The sequence below is a fragment of the Ostrea edulis genome, chromosome 2 (assembly GCF_947568905.1).
Source record: "Ostrea edulis chromosome 2, xbOstEdul1.1, whole genome shotgun sequence".
In the NCBI taxonomy this organism is placed as follows: Eukaryota; Metazoa; Mollusca; class Bivalvia; order Ostreida; family Ostreidae; genus Ostrea; species Ostrea edulis.
This window is the reverse complement of record NC_079165.1, coordinates 45,915,370-45,929,096: the sequence shown is the minus strand read 5'-3', so window position 1 is coordinate 45,929,096 and position 13,727 is coordinate 45,915,370. Positions and strand designations below refer to the sequence as shown.

At 34.7% G+C, this 13,727-nt stretch overlaps 1 protein-coding gene across 2 annotated transcripts; it reads right to left on the bottom strand.

Annotated features, from left to right (window-relative positions):
- Window positions 1-13,553, bottom strand: LOC125678714 (haloacid dehalogenase-like hydrolase domain-containing protein 2). 2 transcript variants are annotated; one of them, XR_007371585.2, is made up of 8 exons: window positions 13,304-13,553; window positions 11,784-11,992; window positions 11,562-11,646; window positions 11,354-11,436; window positions 6,523-6,656; window positions 2,301-2,364; window positions 947-1,070; window positions 1-126 (listed from the first exon to the last, which is right to left on the bottom strand). XR_007371585.2 is itself a non-coding variant. In XM_048917363.2 (7 exons), exons 1-7 carry the CDS (start codon window positions 13,474-13,476, stop codon window positions 17-19), a joined length of 858 nt encoding a protein of 285 aa, XP_048773320.2. In that variant the 5' UTR covers window positions 13,477-13,553; the 3' UTR covers window positions 1-16. The 2 variants fall into 2 exon arrangements, 1 of the variants encoding a protein (XP_048773320.2); XM_048917363.2 differs by lacking the exon at window positions 947-1,070.
- Window positions 13,554-13,727: the final 174 nt, after the last annotated feature.

The window sequence follows — 13,727 nt, the reverse complement described above, 5'->3', positions numbered from 1 at the left end:
TGTCTATTGTACAACTTTATTGGTGTAGTAAATTTGTGACAATTCTATCAACAGCATGTGAAAAGTTGTTGACAGTCATATATGGCTTGGGATCGATTTTTTCTTCATCCTTCGTCCTGTATTTCCCTGAAGAGAAAATGAATTATTAATATATGATATTTTAATACTCTGACTTATTCAAATTACTGGCAATTCTAGTAATTCCTATTTTATTTTCAATATTTTAATCATAGTTAGGTTAAGAAGTAGGCATTGTTACTACTATATTTGGACTAAAATATCGAGGAAATATTAAGAAGAGGCCCACAGGCCTTATCAGTCACTTGAGTTAAAAGTATCACTACCCCAAGGGCTGTGAAATCTACAATAATTTTCCTGTTCTGCATATTGATGAAAGACTACATAATATATGTTATGTTAACATTATAAGACTATTTCAGTCCCACCCTAGAGTTTAAACCCTGGGGCAAAATTCACAATTTTGGTACATTATATCCCAGAATCCATTCTCCTGGGATCATGAAATTTACAATTTTGGTAAAGGGCTACCTCCTCCTTCTAAATATTCATTTAGTTTCAATTTAGTATCAATAGCATTATAGAAGATATTATTTTTAAAAATGTTTTGCACTTAAACACTACATGCCAAGTCCTGTACCCCAGGGATAATGAAATGTACAATTTTAGTCGAAGCTTTCCTGTTCTACATGATTATACATTTAGTTTTTCTCACAAGTGTGAAGTTGTAGAGAAGATTTTTTGAAAATTTGTCAATTTATACCCCGTTTGTAGCAAAGATGCTTCATACCAAATTTGAAAAGAATTGGAAGGGTAGTTAGCAAGAAGTTAAAAATGTTCAATGTTTAACTGATGTCACACAATGGATGCAGACCAATAGGTCACTTGAGTAACTCAGGTAACCTATGAATATAAAGACTCCAGTAACCTTTTGTAATAGAAATTCGTCTGGCGTCAGTTGTCGATATTATCATCATTGTTGTCATCTTTTCACAATTTCATCTTCTCCAGAACCACAGGGCCAATTTTGATCAATCTTGGTACAAATAATCCTTGAGTAAAGGAGATAGAAGTTTGTTCAAATGAAGGACTATACCCCCTTCAATAGGGAGATTATCAAAAATTTAATTAAAATCTTCTTGGGAACCATTGGGACAGAAATTTTTAATTAACATGAAAGCTACCTGATATAATGTAGATTCAAATTTGTTTAAACCATGGCCCCCAGGAGTAAGATGGGGCCACAATAGGGGATCAAAGTTTTACATACAAATAAATAGGAAAAATCTTTAAAATGATGAGTCATATTAATATGCAAGCATCTTCAAGTACTTTGTATCAATGTTATGTCGTGACCCTTTGGGGCTAGGTTGGGATCACAATATGGGGTCAAAATTTTTCATGGGAATAAAGATCGAAACAAATCTTTTAAAAATCACAACAGCAGGGGCAAGGTGTGCAATGTGGCCCATGGGTCTCTTATTAATTCAAAAATATAGCAAGCTGGGCTTTTTGGAAGTATCAAAAAAGTATTTATATAGTTGAACAGTACAATATATTTAAATGAGAGATTTTTTTTTTCCTTATCAGCTCTGTTGTATTGTAGTTGGTGATATGTAAATCAGTTTGGAGTGCTTGGCACAATACCAAATCATGCTCCAGGTCGACCACGTCTCTTGCACTGTTCATCACTGCAGCAACACAAGTGTCAGTTTTCCTTGATTTTAAGCACAAAATATTGATCAAATATAAAGGGCAATGCTTAAAATACTTTTAGGTGAATTATCATATATAAGGCAAACTTTAGACTTTGTGACAATGAAAATAACATGTGACCACCTGTATTTGCTGTTCCATCTAGTGTTCTTACTTTAGGGTAAAGACACAATTACTTAAAAGATCTTATACAATTTCAGGTTCACAATTCTGGAATAGTAATACACTGTACCAGAATTTTGAAAATATTACCCAACCCTGGAACTTAATCTGATTAGAAATTTCTTTCACCCTGGAAATTAAAAACAAACATTTGTTTTCAGCTTTAGGTACTGTAAGTGGTAATTCCTCTGAAACAAATATTCCAGTTGAAACTGAACTTTTTCTTGTGTTTTTTTAACAAATGGGACAGATATTCCATCTGAATACACATGTCATGCATACAAAATGCATTCACTACTTTGAAATATTATCTGCACAATTTGCCGACTTTGTACTTTTATGTAATTTTAGGGGCCATGATTAGCACATCAATCCTGTTCCTTATGAGAACTATACATTCCTACCTGTCTTGACAAGGATTCCCAGCATTCCACAGTCCTGGGCTCCAGCTACATCATCTCTAACATCCTATAAATAGAATTATCTACAAATGCTTTACACTGCTATCACATGCGAGGTCATTTCTATCTATAAGAGGGTCTTATTTCAAAGTGGTTCAAGCCCAGTATTCTGATAGTCCGACGGGTCGGTATTCTGATGGTCCGATGATTTGATAGTCCGACGGTCCGATAGTCCGACGTGTTGACCATCAACAGAAATTTGAATTAATAGAGTTAAAATATATTCATGTCAGGCATTATTTTATGGAAAATACCAGAAACCGCCAAAATCGACACGGCCTGATTATAAATCAGACAATCAAAAATCATTCAAGCATGAACTAAATCAGAGAAACACGGTATTTATGGAAATTAAAAATGCTAACTGATGAAGTACAGGCAAAATATGTAGTAAATGATCCTTACCATTGCAGAGAAATTCAACCAATTTTTTACACGGACGGACAAACATCATCAAGCTTTAAACCGGATTGCTTTGAAATCTGGCCAAAACACATAACTTTTTTTTAAAACAATTATTGCCATTCAATGTTATGTTTAAGTCTCTCCGTGTCTTACTCCCTGGCATGATAAAATTCTTACATCATTTTGAGATCTAATTGACTAGGTCTTTGTGTATGAATATGAATTTAGTAGTCTATGAAATTATTATCAAGATAATGAGGCAAATGATATTTTGGTCAATGATGAAAGACTGCTACACGTGTTGTAAGTTTTAATCTGTATAATCAATCAAAACAAAATGATTGTTACAATGAGCTGTCGCATACAGAAAGTAAAATTTTAAAAAAAACAAGAGATGTTTGTAAAACACATATGCCCCCCATGGTGCAAAATTGAAAAGGGTTATACACGCACACACAACATTTAATTGAGAGTAGTATCATCAATTCAAAATACTGAGCAGACAATATCTTCCTATGTCAAGAGTGGATTGACCATGTGACCTAAAAATCAATAGGGGTCATCAACTCCTGAAGATGTACCAGTGTACCAAGTTCGATGTCTGTCAAGCAAAGGGTTCTCAAGATATTGAACAGACAGTATATTTCTATGTCCAGTTTGACCTTTGACCATGTGACCTCAAAATCAAATGGGGTCATCTTCTAAAGATATACCAGTATACCAAGTTTGATGTCTGTCAAGCAAAGGATTCTCCAGACATTGAGTGGTCAATATATTCCTATGTCCAGTTTGACCTTTGACAGTATATTCCTATGTCCAGAGTAGATTGACCCTTGACCTTTAACCCTTTGACCTGAAAAACAATAGGGGTCCTCTTCTTTTCATAACCAACCCACATATGAAATATCATTACGATAAAGTGAATGGTTCTCAAGATATTGAGCAGACAACATGTGGTCTACCGACCGACCGACAGGTGCAAATAAATTCTTTGAAGGGGGGCATAAAAAGCCTAAAAAGCAAACATAGCAAACAAAGGAAAAACAGAGCCCCGGTGTCGTTATCCAGGTGAGTCAAGACCTTGTAAGAAGTGACTTAATTGTAGAAGAAGTTGTTATGAAATATGCTCCAATTAAAAAAAGATATTACAAATGAAGTATATTATGCTGGTAAATATCACCTCTAAAATAATTTGGAATAAAACTCAAAATATCACTAAGTAACCGACAGAGATTGTAAATTACAGTGCCATGCCATTAAATGGCATCCGTAATGAAGAAAATGTTAACACTAGTTTATATCGAAGATATTTTTAGGAAATGCAGCCAAGAAACAACATGTTCATTCCACTCCTAGTAAATTTATAATGTTTATAGCATAAATATTAAGATAATGTCAGCTAATACTGTAAATATTTGTATGTTTGTAAGACTTTTACTAACCCCCTTTTTCGGTTTTCTGCTGTAGGACATCATTCTCCCCACTATTACCAGACCCAACTTATCAGAATGCCTGTTACTCAAACACATGCCTGTGGTATAAGCTGATGTTTGAAACATAGGAGGAATGCTGTTTTAAAACAACTTTCCATTTTTCTGATTTCTTAGTAAAAATGAGAATTATAACCAATTTTCCCTTATTATGCAATTTTTTGCAATATAAGTAGCAGATACCAGTGACTAACAAATTGATCAAAAATGTAACATTATACAAATATTGCTGTTTTTGAGGTCAATACAGTGATTAAGTCGCCTGAGTAGTACAATATTCACCAAGCCCAAAGGACGAGGTGAATACTGTACTTTGAAGATGACTAAATCATCGTATTGACTGAAAAACCCCCAGCAATATTCATTTTATTATATGATTTAATGATTAAATTATACAAACTCATTAAGTTATCTTACTTGTTGATATATCGGCCCGTCGGACTATCAGACCGTCGGAATACCGGCCCCGGAATACTGGGCAGTCACCTTTCAAAGTCCTATTAAAAACTTAATCTAGTTTAGCCAAGGCTCAGAGAAAACTGTCCAGTAAGTAGGAATTTGTCCATTCTTAAGCAAACAATATCCAATATTTTTTAACTTGATGGACAGCTTTACAGAATGAACAGATACCTGTAAGAAAGGGGTGAAAATGGTATAAAACAAAGCCTTTGTTCTAAGAATGGAAAGTTACAGGCAAGAAAAGGATGAACTGCATATAAAAAAAAAAATACAATTTTGTTCTGAGAATGGACAGACAGGTTTTAGCATTCAAAATTCATACACTTTCAAATACATGTAATTATCTAAATAAAAAATTAATATTCCTCAAATTCTAAGAAGCATGTAATTATACCACACCAAACTTTGTGACACATGATCTTTGTCCACATTTAAAGCATCCAATATAACTTAATTCAAATGCACAAATCTATTTGCCAGAACTATTACCCCCTGCCCCCCAAATGACTATATGTACCCTTTAATTATTTTAGACAATGTCATTCTAATTCCTCAGAAATGCAGTGTAATGAGACAGGGTAGACTCTTGATGAACAAATATCTTTAATTCCAAACTTTTCAAATGACTTGGCAAATGAAATCGATGATAGCATGACTCCCTAACTGTCTTTTAATAACAGTGATTTTTCTACATTTTTAACAAGAGTCCTATGGCTTTCGAATTGGGGAAAAATTGTCGACATTTCAGTCAAATTGGGAAAAATCAATTTTATTGTAAATAAGTTTTAAAATCATATCAAACATTATATTATCGTTATTTTACACATCTAATTCTCTTTAACCTAGCTTCTAAAATTTTCAACTATTCTATCCAAATCATCATTCCCATAACTCATTGTTAAGTCTTATGTATATAATTCACATCAAATGTTTATTTTTTTTCAAATACGTTTTCCTTTCATAATTCTATTATTGGGGAAAATGCATGCTAAATTGGGAAATAATTGGCAATTTTTAGGAGGAGAAAGGGCTGAAATTCGGACCCAAAATAGGCCTCAAAAAATCACTGTTTGATTATGTAACAATAAAATTGTCATATACACAACACATAACAGTATATTGGGTAACTCCATAATGTAATTTAGGAGAAAGAGATGTTAATTGTTATAAATTATTCTAAAAATAGTCTGACTATTAGATTACTATTGCTAAACGATATTTCTATTTTCATCTAAGCATTATTATCACTATTTTGGCAATATTTTAGCCATTTTACCCCCAACTATATGTGTATATTGAGATAATGTGTCTTTTTTTCAAGAATTTGGAATAAATGTTTTAACTTGATCATAGTTCACCCTGCACATTAATTAAAGTTCAACCATTGTCAATTTGAAATTTGTTAACAAGGAAGCTAGGTCATACCCATCTACAAGGGCATATGAAAATTGATGAATTTCTAGTCAAGTTTAGTGAATTTTTAGTTGTTTCCTTTGAAAAGTTTTTTCTGAACCAAGCTGCTTGTGCAATGATAGTTTTGCTCAAGTTTGTTTATAGCTAGGAACTGCTGCTCAGGTGAGCGGTGTGGCCCATGGGCCTCTTGTTAAAGTTCGACCATTATCAATCTACTTGTTCAGACTGAACAATCAGGGTTCATAAATCCACATTTAAAAATTTTGGATGCTTCAATCAGCTTCTCGATATTTCTTGGGAACTAATTTATTCCTCCAACAGATTTTCTTGTCTGGACAATTTTGTCTGATCTTTTGTGCCAGATTAATAAGTCTAAACTGTGTGTATAGAGAGCTTACATCTCCAATCATGATGCATTCATCTGGCTGACAATTAAACTCTTCTATAGCTGACAGGAAAAAAGATTTCTCAGGTTTTCCAACAACTTCAGCTTTACAATCTGCTGCATACTCTAATCCTGTTACAAATGGACCTGATGAAAATAAAATGATCCAGAATTTATCTTTCTTTCTCTCTTTCTCTCCATCTGACAAAACATGTTTCATGAGGACATGCAATGTCTTTAGAAAATACATGCATGTTATTGTAAAGGCAAAAAAATGTACTGTCTTAGGTAGTTATAGGGACACCTGTAAAAGTTTATCCAATTCTCTCTTTTGAATTGTGAAAAGTAAACGTTTTTTTGAAAAGATATGTCCCCACACCACTTGTCCCAAATAATCTAATACCTTGTATCTAAACTTTTCACATTCCATGGGTCATGTTTGTGAAGACATAACTGTAGGGGCAGAATTTTTGTCCTCATAATATACTTCTATCCTTACAAGGTATGTCAAATGGTTGAAAATTGTCCCCCCTTTTACTCTTTTATCATCTCTTTATCTACACAATTTTGATAGATGATTCCCTATTATCGTGATGTATTATGCACTCACTTACTGTATACCTTTAATACAGCCAGTTTATTTGGAGGGTGTATAATTTTGGCAATTTCCAAAGATTCTTCAGAATAAAAATTCGATGAATTTAATTACATCAGTATACATATTAAATAAATTCAAATGAGTTCACAAAAATTTTATATTTATGGTATACCTTGTACAGGGCTCGAAATTAGCGAGAAATACTCGCAAAATGCGAGTACATTTGAAAAATAGCGAGTTAAAATTGTAGTCCAGAACCCCATCCTAGCACCAGAACCCCTGACCCTGAGGCAAACGAATTTCATTGTGGTGTTGGGGGGGGGGGGGGGGGGGGGGGGTGGGGGGTGGAGCATAGTACATTTAATTAATAAACAGGCACATACAAACCAAAACATACCATTCAGTGCGATACTGTAAAATTGAAAACCATTACTGACCATCGTTCACAGACATGTCCCAATATAATAGTTGCCATATTGCAACAAATTATTTTATCATTATAAATGATATACAGTGCTCCCTCGATATATTGCCCCCTGTTATAATGCCACCCCCGCTTATTGCCTAAAAATCTTGATAAACAGATTTCCTCCCATGTTAACATGTACCCCTGTTATAATGCCAACCCCGCATTATGCCATATGCCACTGATTTTCACAAACAAATGGTCAAATGTTATAGGGTTTACCCTTGATAATAATGCCAATTACCTAACACCCATCAGTATTAATCACACCTGTACTTTGATAGAGGTGCATTGAAGTGCAATGGTTTGGACAAGGTATTTGGGTTAATTACTAATAATTGCTGAATTGCTCAAGATAATCTAAGTGTTTATACAGGATGGAGTCCACATAACTTTATGGTATCAAATTTCTTTTGACTGATCAGTGAATTGTCTGTAATAGTGAATTCGTTATATTGCCACCCCCACTTTATTGCCCAAATTCATCATGAACAAAAGTTGGCAATATATCGAGGGAGCACTGTATATCATTTTTAATAATACATGTACATGTTTTAAATACTTACGGAATGAAAGTAATTTCTAATCATTTTGTACAAATATGAAGTAGGTTGGAACAGTTTACACTATGAACCGTGAAGTGTTTTATATGATATGAAGTAGGTTGGAACAATTTACACTATGAACCATGAAGTATTTTATTAAAAGGTGTACACCAGCTGACCCAACTTGCTTTACATCATTGAAAATTAGAGCAAATTAACTTCATTCTCTTTAGAATGCATTCATTGCAATTTGATTAATAATTTTTTTTAAAACAATTGAATTTTTATGACATAGCAAGAAAATGGGGACAAGCTAAACACATTGCAATGTCATTCCCAAGATGGAGCAACCCAATATCAATGCAATTTATACACTATACAAATGTCAAGTAAACTAATCATATTGCATTTTACAAGTGAATTAAAATTACATGTACATATCTTACCAGGTCCTGTATGTATATGTGTATATATATATATATATATATATATATATATATATATATATATTATATACTGTATGTATGTACATATATATATATATATATATATATATATATATATATATATATATATATTGGGATAAATCTCCGATATAATCTTCTAGAGTGCTCGACGTGGCCTCACGGAGCTACATAAATTGACGATCAGATGGAGTTCAATCACATAACATTTATTTCTCTACAGGCTGTTTCGTGAGGGGATGGTTTCCCCTCACTCGTCGGGAGAAAAATGACATCTAACGAAAAACATCCGCGTGGCTGAGAATATGTTACACAGAAACATACTGGATAGTTGCTAAGCATGATTACACACAGGATTGAGTAAATAGAAATTTATGGGAATGACGGCAAGTGCTGACAAGTTCTGAACGCTTATTCAATGAAGATTTTTCGGGATGACATATTATAAAGAATTTCTCTAGAATACAGAGGTTGCACTTTTTTGAAATGTTTGAGTATGATGATGTTTTTCCTAAAATTTCCCACTTGATTTTGTAGTCAATATTTTTGTCTTTTAATGTCCATATGAATTTGCTGAGCTCGGTGGTATTCTTTTTCGTGGAATTACGGAATGAATGAGTGTGGTTGGCGTATCTTAATTTGAACTCGGTGTCTGCTAGTCCCACGTAGCTCTCTTCTTGTCCATTATCGGCTCTGACTCTAGCTAAATACACAATTCCGTGGGCGCGACATTCACCGTTGAGCGGGCATTGGTCTTTGTTTCGGCAATTACACCTGTTACATGTATCTCCGGTCTGGCGCACTTGTTTAATTGAAGCGTTATGCGAGTCAATTACATTTTGCATGGATGGCATACAACTGTATGATATTTTAATAGTGTTTCTGTTGATAATCGGGCGTAGAACATGGCCTATCGGGAAACACTCATCTATAATTTTGAGAAACTGTTTACCCAAGTTTGTTTTTACGTTACTATCATATGGGGGGTTAAACCATGTGATGTTACGGGAACGATTTCTTCTGCTGTTCTGTTTAGTTTTGGCTGATTCGTCGTATGTTAGCTTGTATTTATAGCCGCTTTCATCAAGTGCTTTTTGGTATATGCTGGCGGCTTTGACGAATTCCTCTTTGTCCGATGAAATTGATGACAATCGGTGATTGATGCCTGATGGTATAGCTTTAAGTATGGAAGGCGGGTGGTTACTGCCGGAGTGTACGTAACGCGGAATGTTGCCGGGTTTCAAATACGGGGAATGTTTACTTGTATGTAAGTTCAACGTTACGTCCAAATAGTTGACCACCTTCTTGTTGGCATCTATAGTGATACGGAGACCATGATCCTCAAATATCTTGCACAGACGTTGTTTTATCTTCTCTGTGACTCGTGCGCTGCATTTCGTAACGCCTAGTCCGTCGTCTCTGTATAGTCCTACGTTTAATAGACTACCGAACTCGGCTTTGATCACTGACAGCAGGTAGATGCCGACTAATTCACAACACTCAGCGCCATCGTATGAGCCCATGGTAATATCGAATAGATTTTCTTTGGCTTCTTTCTTGACCCACGGTTCGTTTTGACATAGTAATAACGACTTCTTTGTGTGCATAATGATGTGACTATCCGCATCGGAAATATGATGGAACTTCGATGCGTAACTGAGAGCATTGTGGAGTAATTGCTCAGATATGCTGGGATAAAAGTCCACGATATCAAAACAGATGAATGAAGATGAACTCTTGTCAGGTATACTGTCGAACCATTCCACTACGGATAAAGTTTTTCGCCATAATTTGTGTCTAGTGGCTGCCGCTACTGTTTGTATAATACGTTGTAGATTTGATTTACTGATTTTTCCGAGTTCGGACTTCGTCGGGTTGATGAGACGGCATTTCGGGTCGTTTTCAAAGTTCTCTTTGTGATCTTTCAGTGTTATAAAGCATTCTCTTTCGGCTATACGTTCGGTTCTGTCGCTGATACCTAGCTGCTCAGCTATGTGCTTCCCTTCAGAGTTGATCTCGTTTATTTTCCCACCGGTAGATTTCTTGTACGTTTTATGTACGTTTTTGTCACGGAGGGTTGAGTATTCTTCATTCGTGAGCTCGTAGTAATTAGATGTTTTGTCGGCTTTAATAATTAGTTTGGGGTTCTCTTTGATCCTGCGCTTGTCTTCATTCAATTTACGCTGGAACTCGTTTGTCTTGTTTTCAAATTCGACGTTCTTTATAAGGTTGGTCAACTTCTCCTCAAATGTTTTCAGCTCTTTGATTTGCGGGGGAGATTTGCGTGATTTGAAGCCAAATGTTTCTTTCTTGTCAGTAGAATTCTTCAGTTCCGGGTTCAAGTAGAATAACGCTCTCCATTTCAAAAAAGTGCAACCTCTGTATTCTAGAGAAATTCTTTATAATATGTCATCCCGAAAAATCTTCATTGAATAAGCGTTCAGAACTTGTCAGCACTTGCCGTCATTCCCATAAATTTCTATTTACTCAATCCTGTGTGTAATCATGCTTAGCAACTATCCAGTATGTTTCTGTGTAACATATTCTCAGCCACGCGGATGTTTTTCGTTAGATGTCATTTTTCTCCCGACGAGTGAGGGGAAACCATCCCCTCACGAAACAGCCTGTAGAGAAATAAATGTTATGTGATTGAACTCCATCTGATCGTCAATATATATATATATATATATATACTGTATGTATGTATATATATATATACTGTATGTATGCTTAAAAAATTATATATATATATATAAAAAAAAATATCTTACCTGGTCCTAGAGACAATCCAGTGGATGTCTTGTAATATCGTGCTTTATGAATGGCTATGAGTGGAGCCCCATCTGCCAATAACCTTGAACAAAATTTTTAACAAACATCTATATTTTGCAATAAAGCACTTGTGATAGAAATATAAATCTACAGTCAAATTGTTAACATTGTTTAAATTTTCAACTATTTGTAGAATCAGCAACAAACCTAAATGCCTGATTCAGAGTTTTATACTGAAACATTTCTGGAGCAAGTCCTATCACTACGGCATTTTCATCCTTGGTTTCAATTCCTGTGAAATTGTAATGTACAGTGCACTTCGGACAAAATCACTCATTTATGTAAATATATCTAGAGGCACAAGAACAAGATTTTGTTTAAGTTATAGCAGCACCACTTTTGTCATTATCTTAGTAGTAGTTTATTTACCTTCAAAATCATCTAAAGCTCTGTCATCTACTATAAGGAAAGGTCGTAGGGAATTTTTCTTGATCAATTTTACTGCAGCTGTTAATGATGTGAAAATTTCTGAAGGTTGGATATCAAAGCCAATTTTCCTCAACCTCTCCAAAAGCAGCCTTTGTGACTCTTTTGTGGTATTTGTTACGAACTTGATGTTCAAATCTGTTTTCCTTAATCTGTCAAAAAAAAGATTGTCAAGTAAAACAGGTTTATGGGTAGTTGTGAAGTGAAACAAGCTCTTGATTAAAAACAAAAAGTCATTCCTCTTATAGTATGACAATTTGGTACAATACGAATTTAATCAAAATAAAGTGGAAGAAAATTTCCAGCATTCCTACAAGTCAATAATATGTACCATTAGACTGTTATTTTTGTAAAAATTTTGTGGCATTCCTTCAACAGCAAGAGATATATGAAATAATATTTAAATACTTGCAAATATTCCATACCAAATCCATAGAAATTAAAATCACGAAAAACTTCTTTATAATAAATATCTAAAACACAAAATTTATACTCAGTAGCATCCTTGGAACAAATAATCTATATGCTCATTTATAAAATGTTTATCTTGCAAGTTATATAATTATCACATACTTTACATATTAAACAAAGAGCATCCTGATTACATTAAAATACTCTTACGAGTGACAATTTAATGTGCATGACTTATAACCCTTCATCCAAAATATCAACAAACATTGGATCCTCTATTTCACTAAGTACTTCATCTTTTAAGCATTAGTCTTGACTGGAATTTAGGTGTATATAAATTAGTTCAGATGTATTTATGTATGCACAGGCAAGTTACTATTACTGAGGGGATAGAGTAAAAGAGAAAAGGATGAGGGGGAGAAAGAGGAAAGGGAGGAGAGCAACAGAAAAAAAGGGTAGGAAGTGGCAGGAGGATGAGAAGGTCAGACACCACCCCACCCCCACCCCCCCCCCCCCCCCCCCCCCCCTCAGTCCATACCTGTACTAAACTGCTGCAAGGGGACACCCCGATGAAAATCAAGATGCCCCAAGTTATGAAGAAGTCCTACGGTGGCAAAGTTGGCCTACTCTTACATGTAACCTTTTTTTATCTGATATATTTGATGATCTTAAACTCTTTTATATAATTCAAAACTTAATAGCGATTCAGTGTGAAGCACTGGCTTGCACTGCCAGCTCTAATGAAGTTGCGCATTTGTCTGGAATTCTTTTGGTCACAATCCAAGAAGTTCCTCATCAAAAATGGTGGAGATCTCGCAAAGTAAAATTTCCCTCAGGTTACGAACTTACTTATGGTTCCCTAATGGTAGCTCCATCAATGTGTTAATTACAAAACACTAAACAGTGGTGTCATTTCTGCACACTATCGTGGGCTACATGTAGCTTATCTGATATGTAAAATCAACCAGGTAAATTTATTGCCAAGTAGCCCGAGTGAACTGCCCCCAAACGACTTCAACAGAAACAGTCCCATTACCATAAATGCAGCTTGCCTTTTCAGTGCTTCCAAAGATCCTGGTACCACCTCATTTTCAATATGAATTGTTCCACTCATATCTACAAGAACAGTTTTTATTTTCCTCTCCATTGGTTGAACTAATTTCGCAGAATATGTTTTAAAGTTTTTAAATTGCCCCATCACATTGCCTGACAATATTTGTTTCATGTGTAACTAACTTCGAGATTTTTAAATTTTATCATCATCATGTATACCCTACATCGGAAACCACATTGAATACAATGAAGGTAAAGTGAAAACGGTAGACCAATGAAAGCCGGTAAACAATTTTCTATGATGCAGCAGTATAGATACAAAATAGTGACTGCATGATTTAAAAAATTAATAGCAATGATTTTTTACGCATCTAAAACTATATGACTGGACACTTTAAGAATACGGGGAGGGGGAATGCGGAA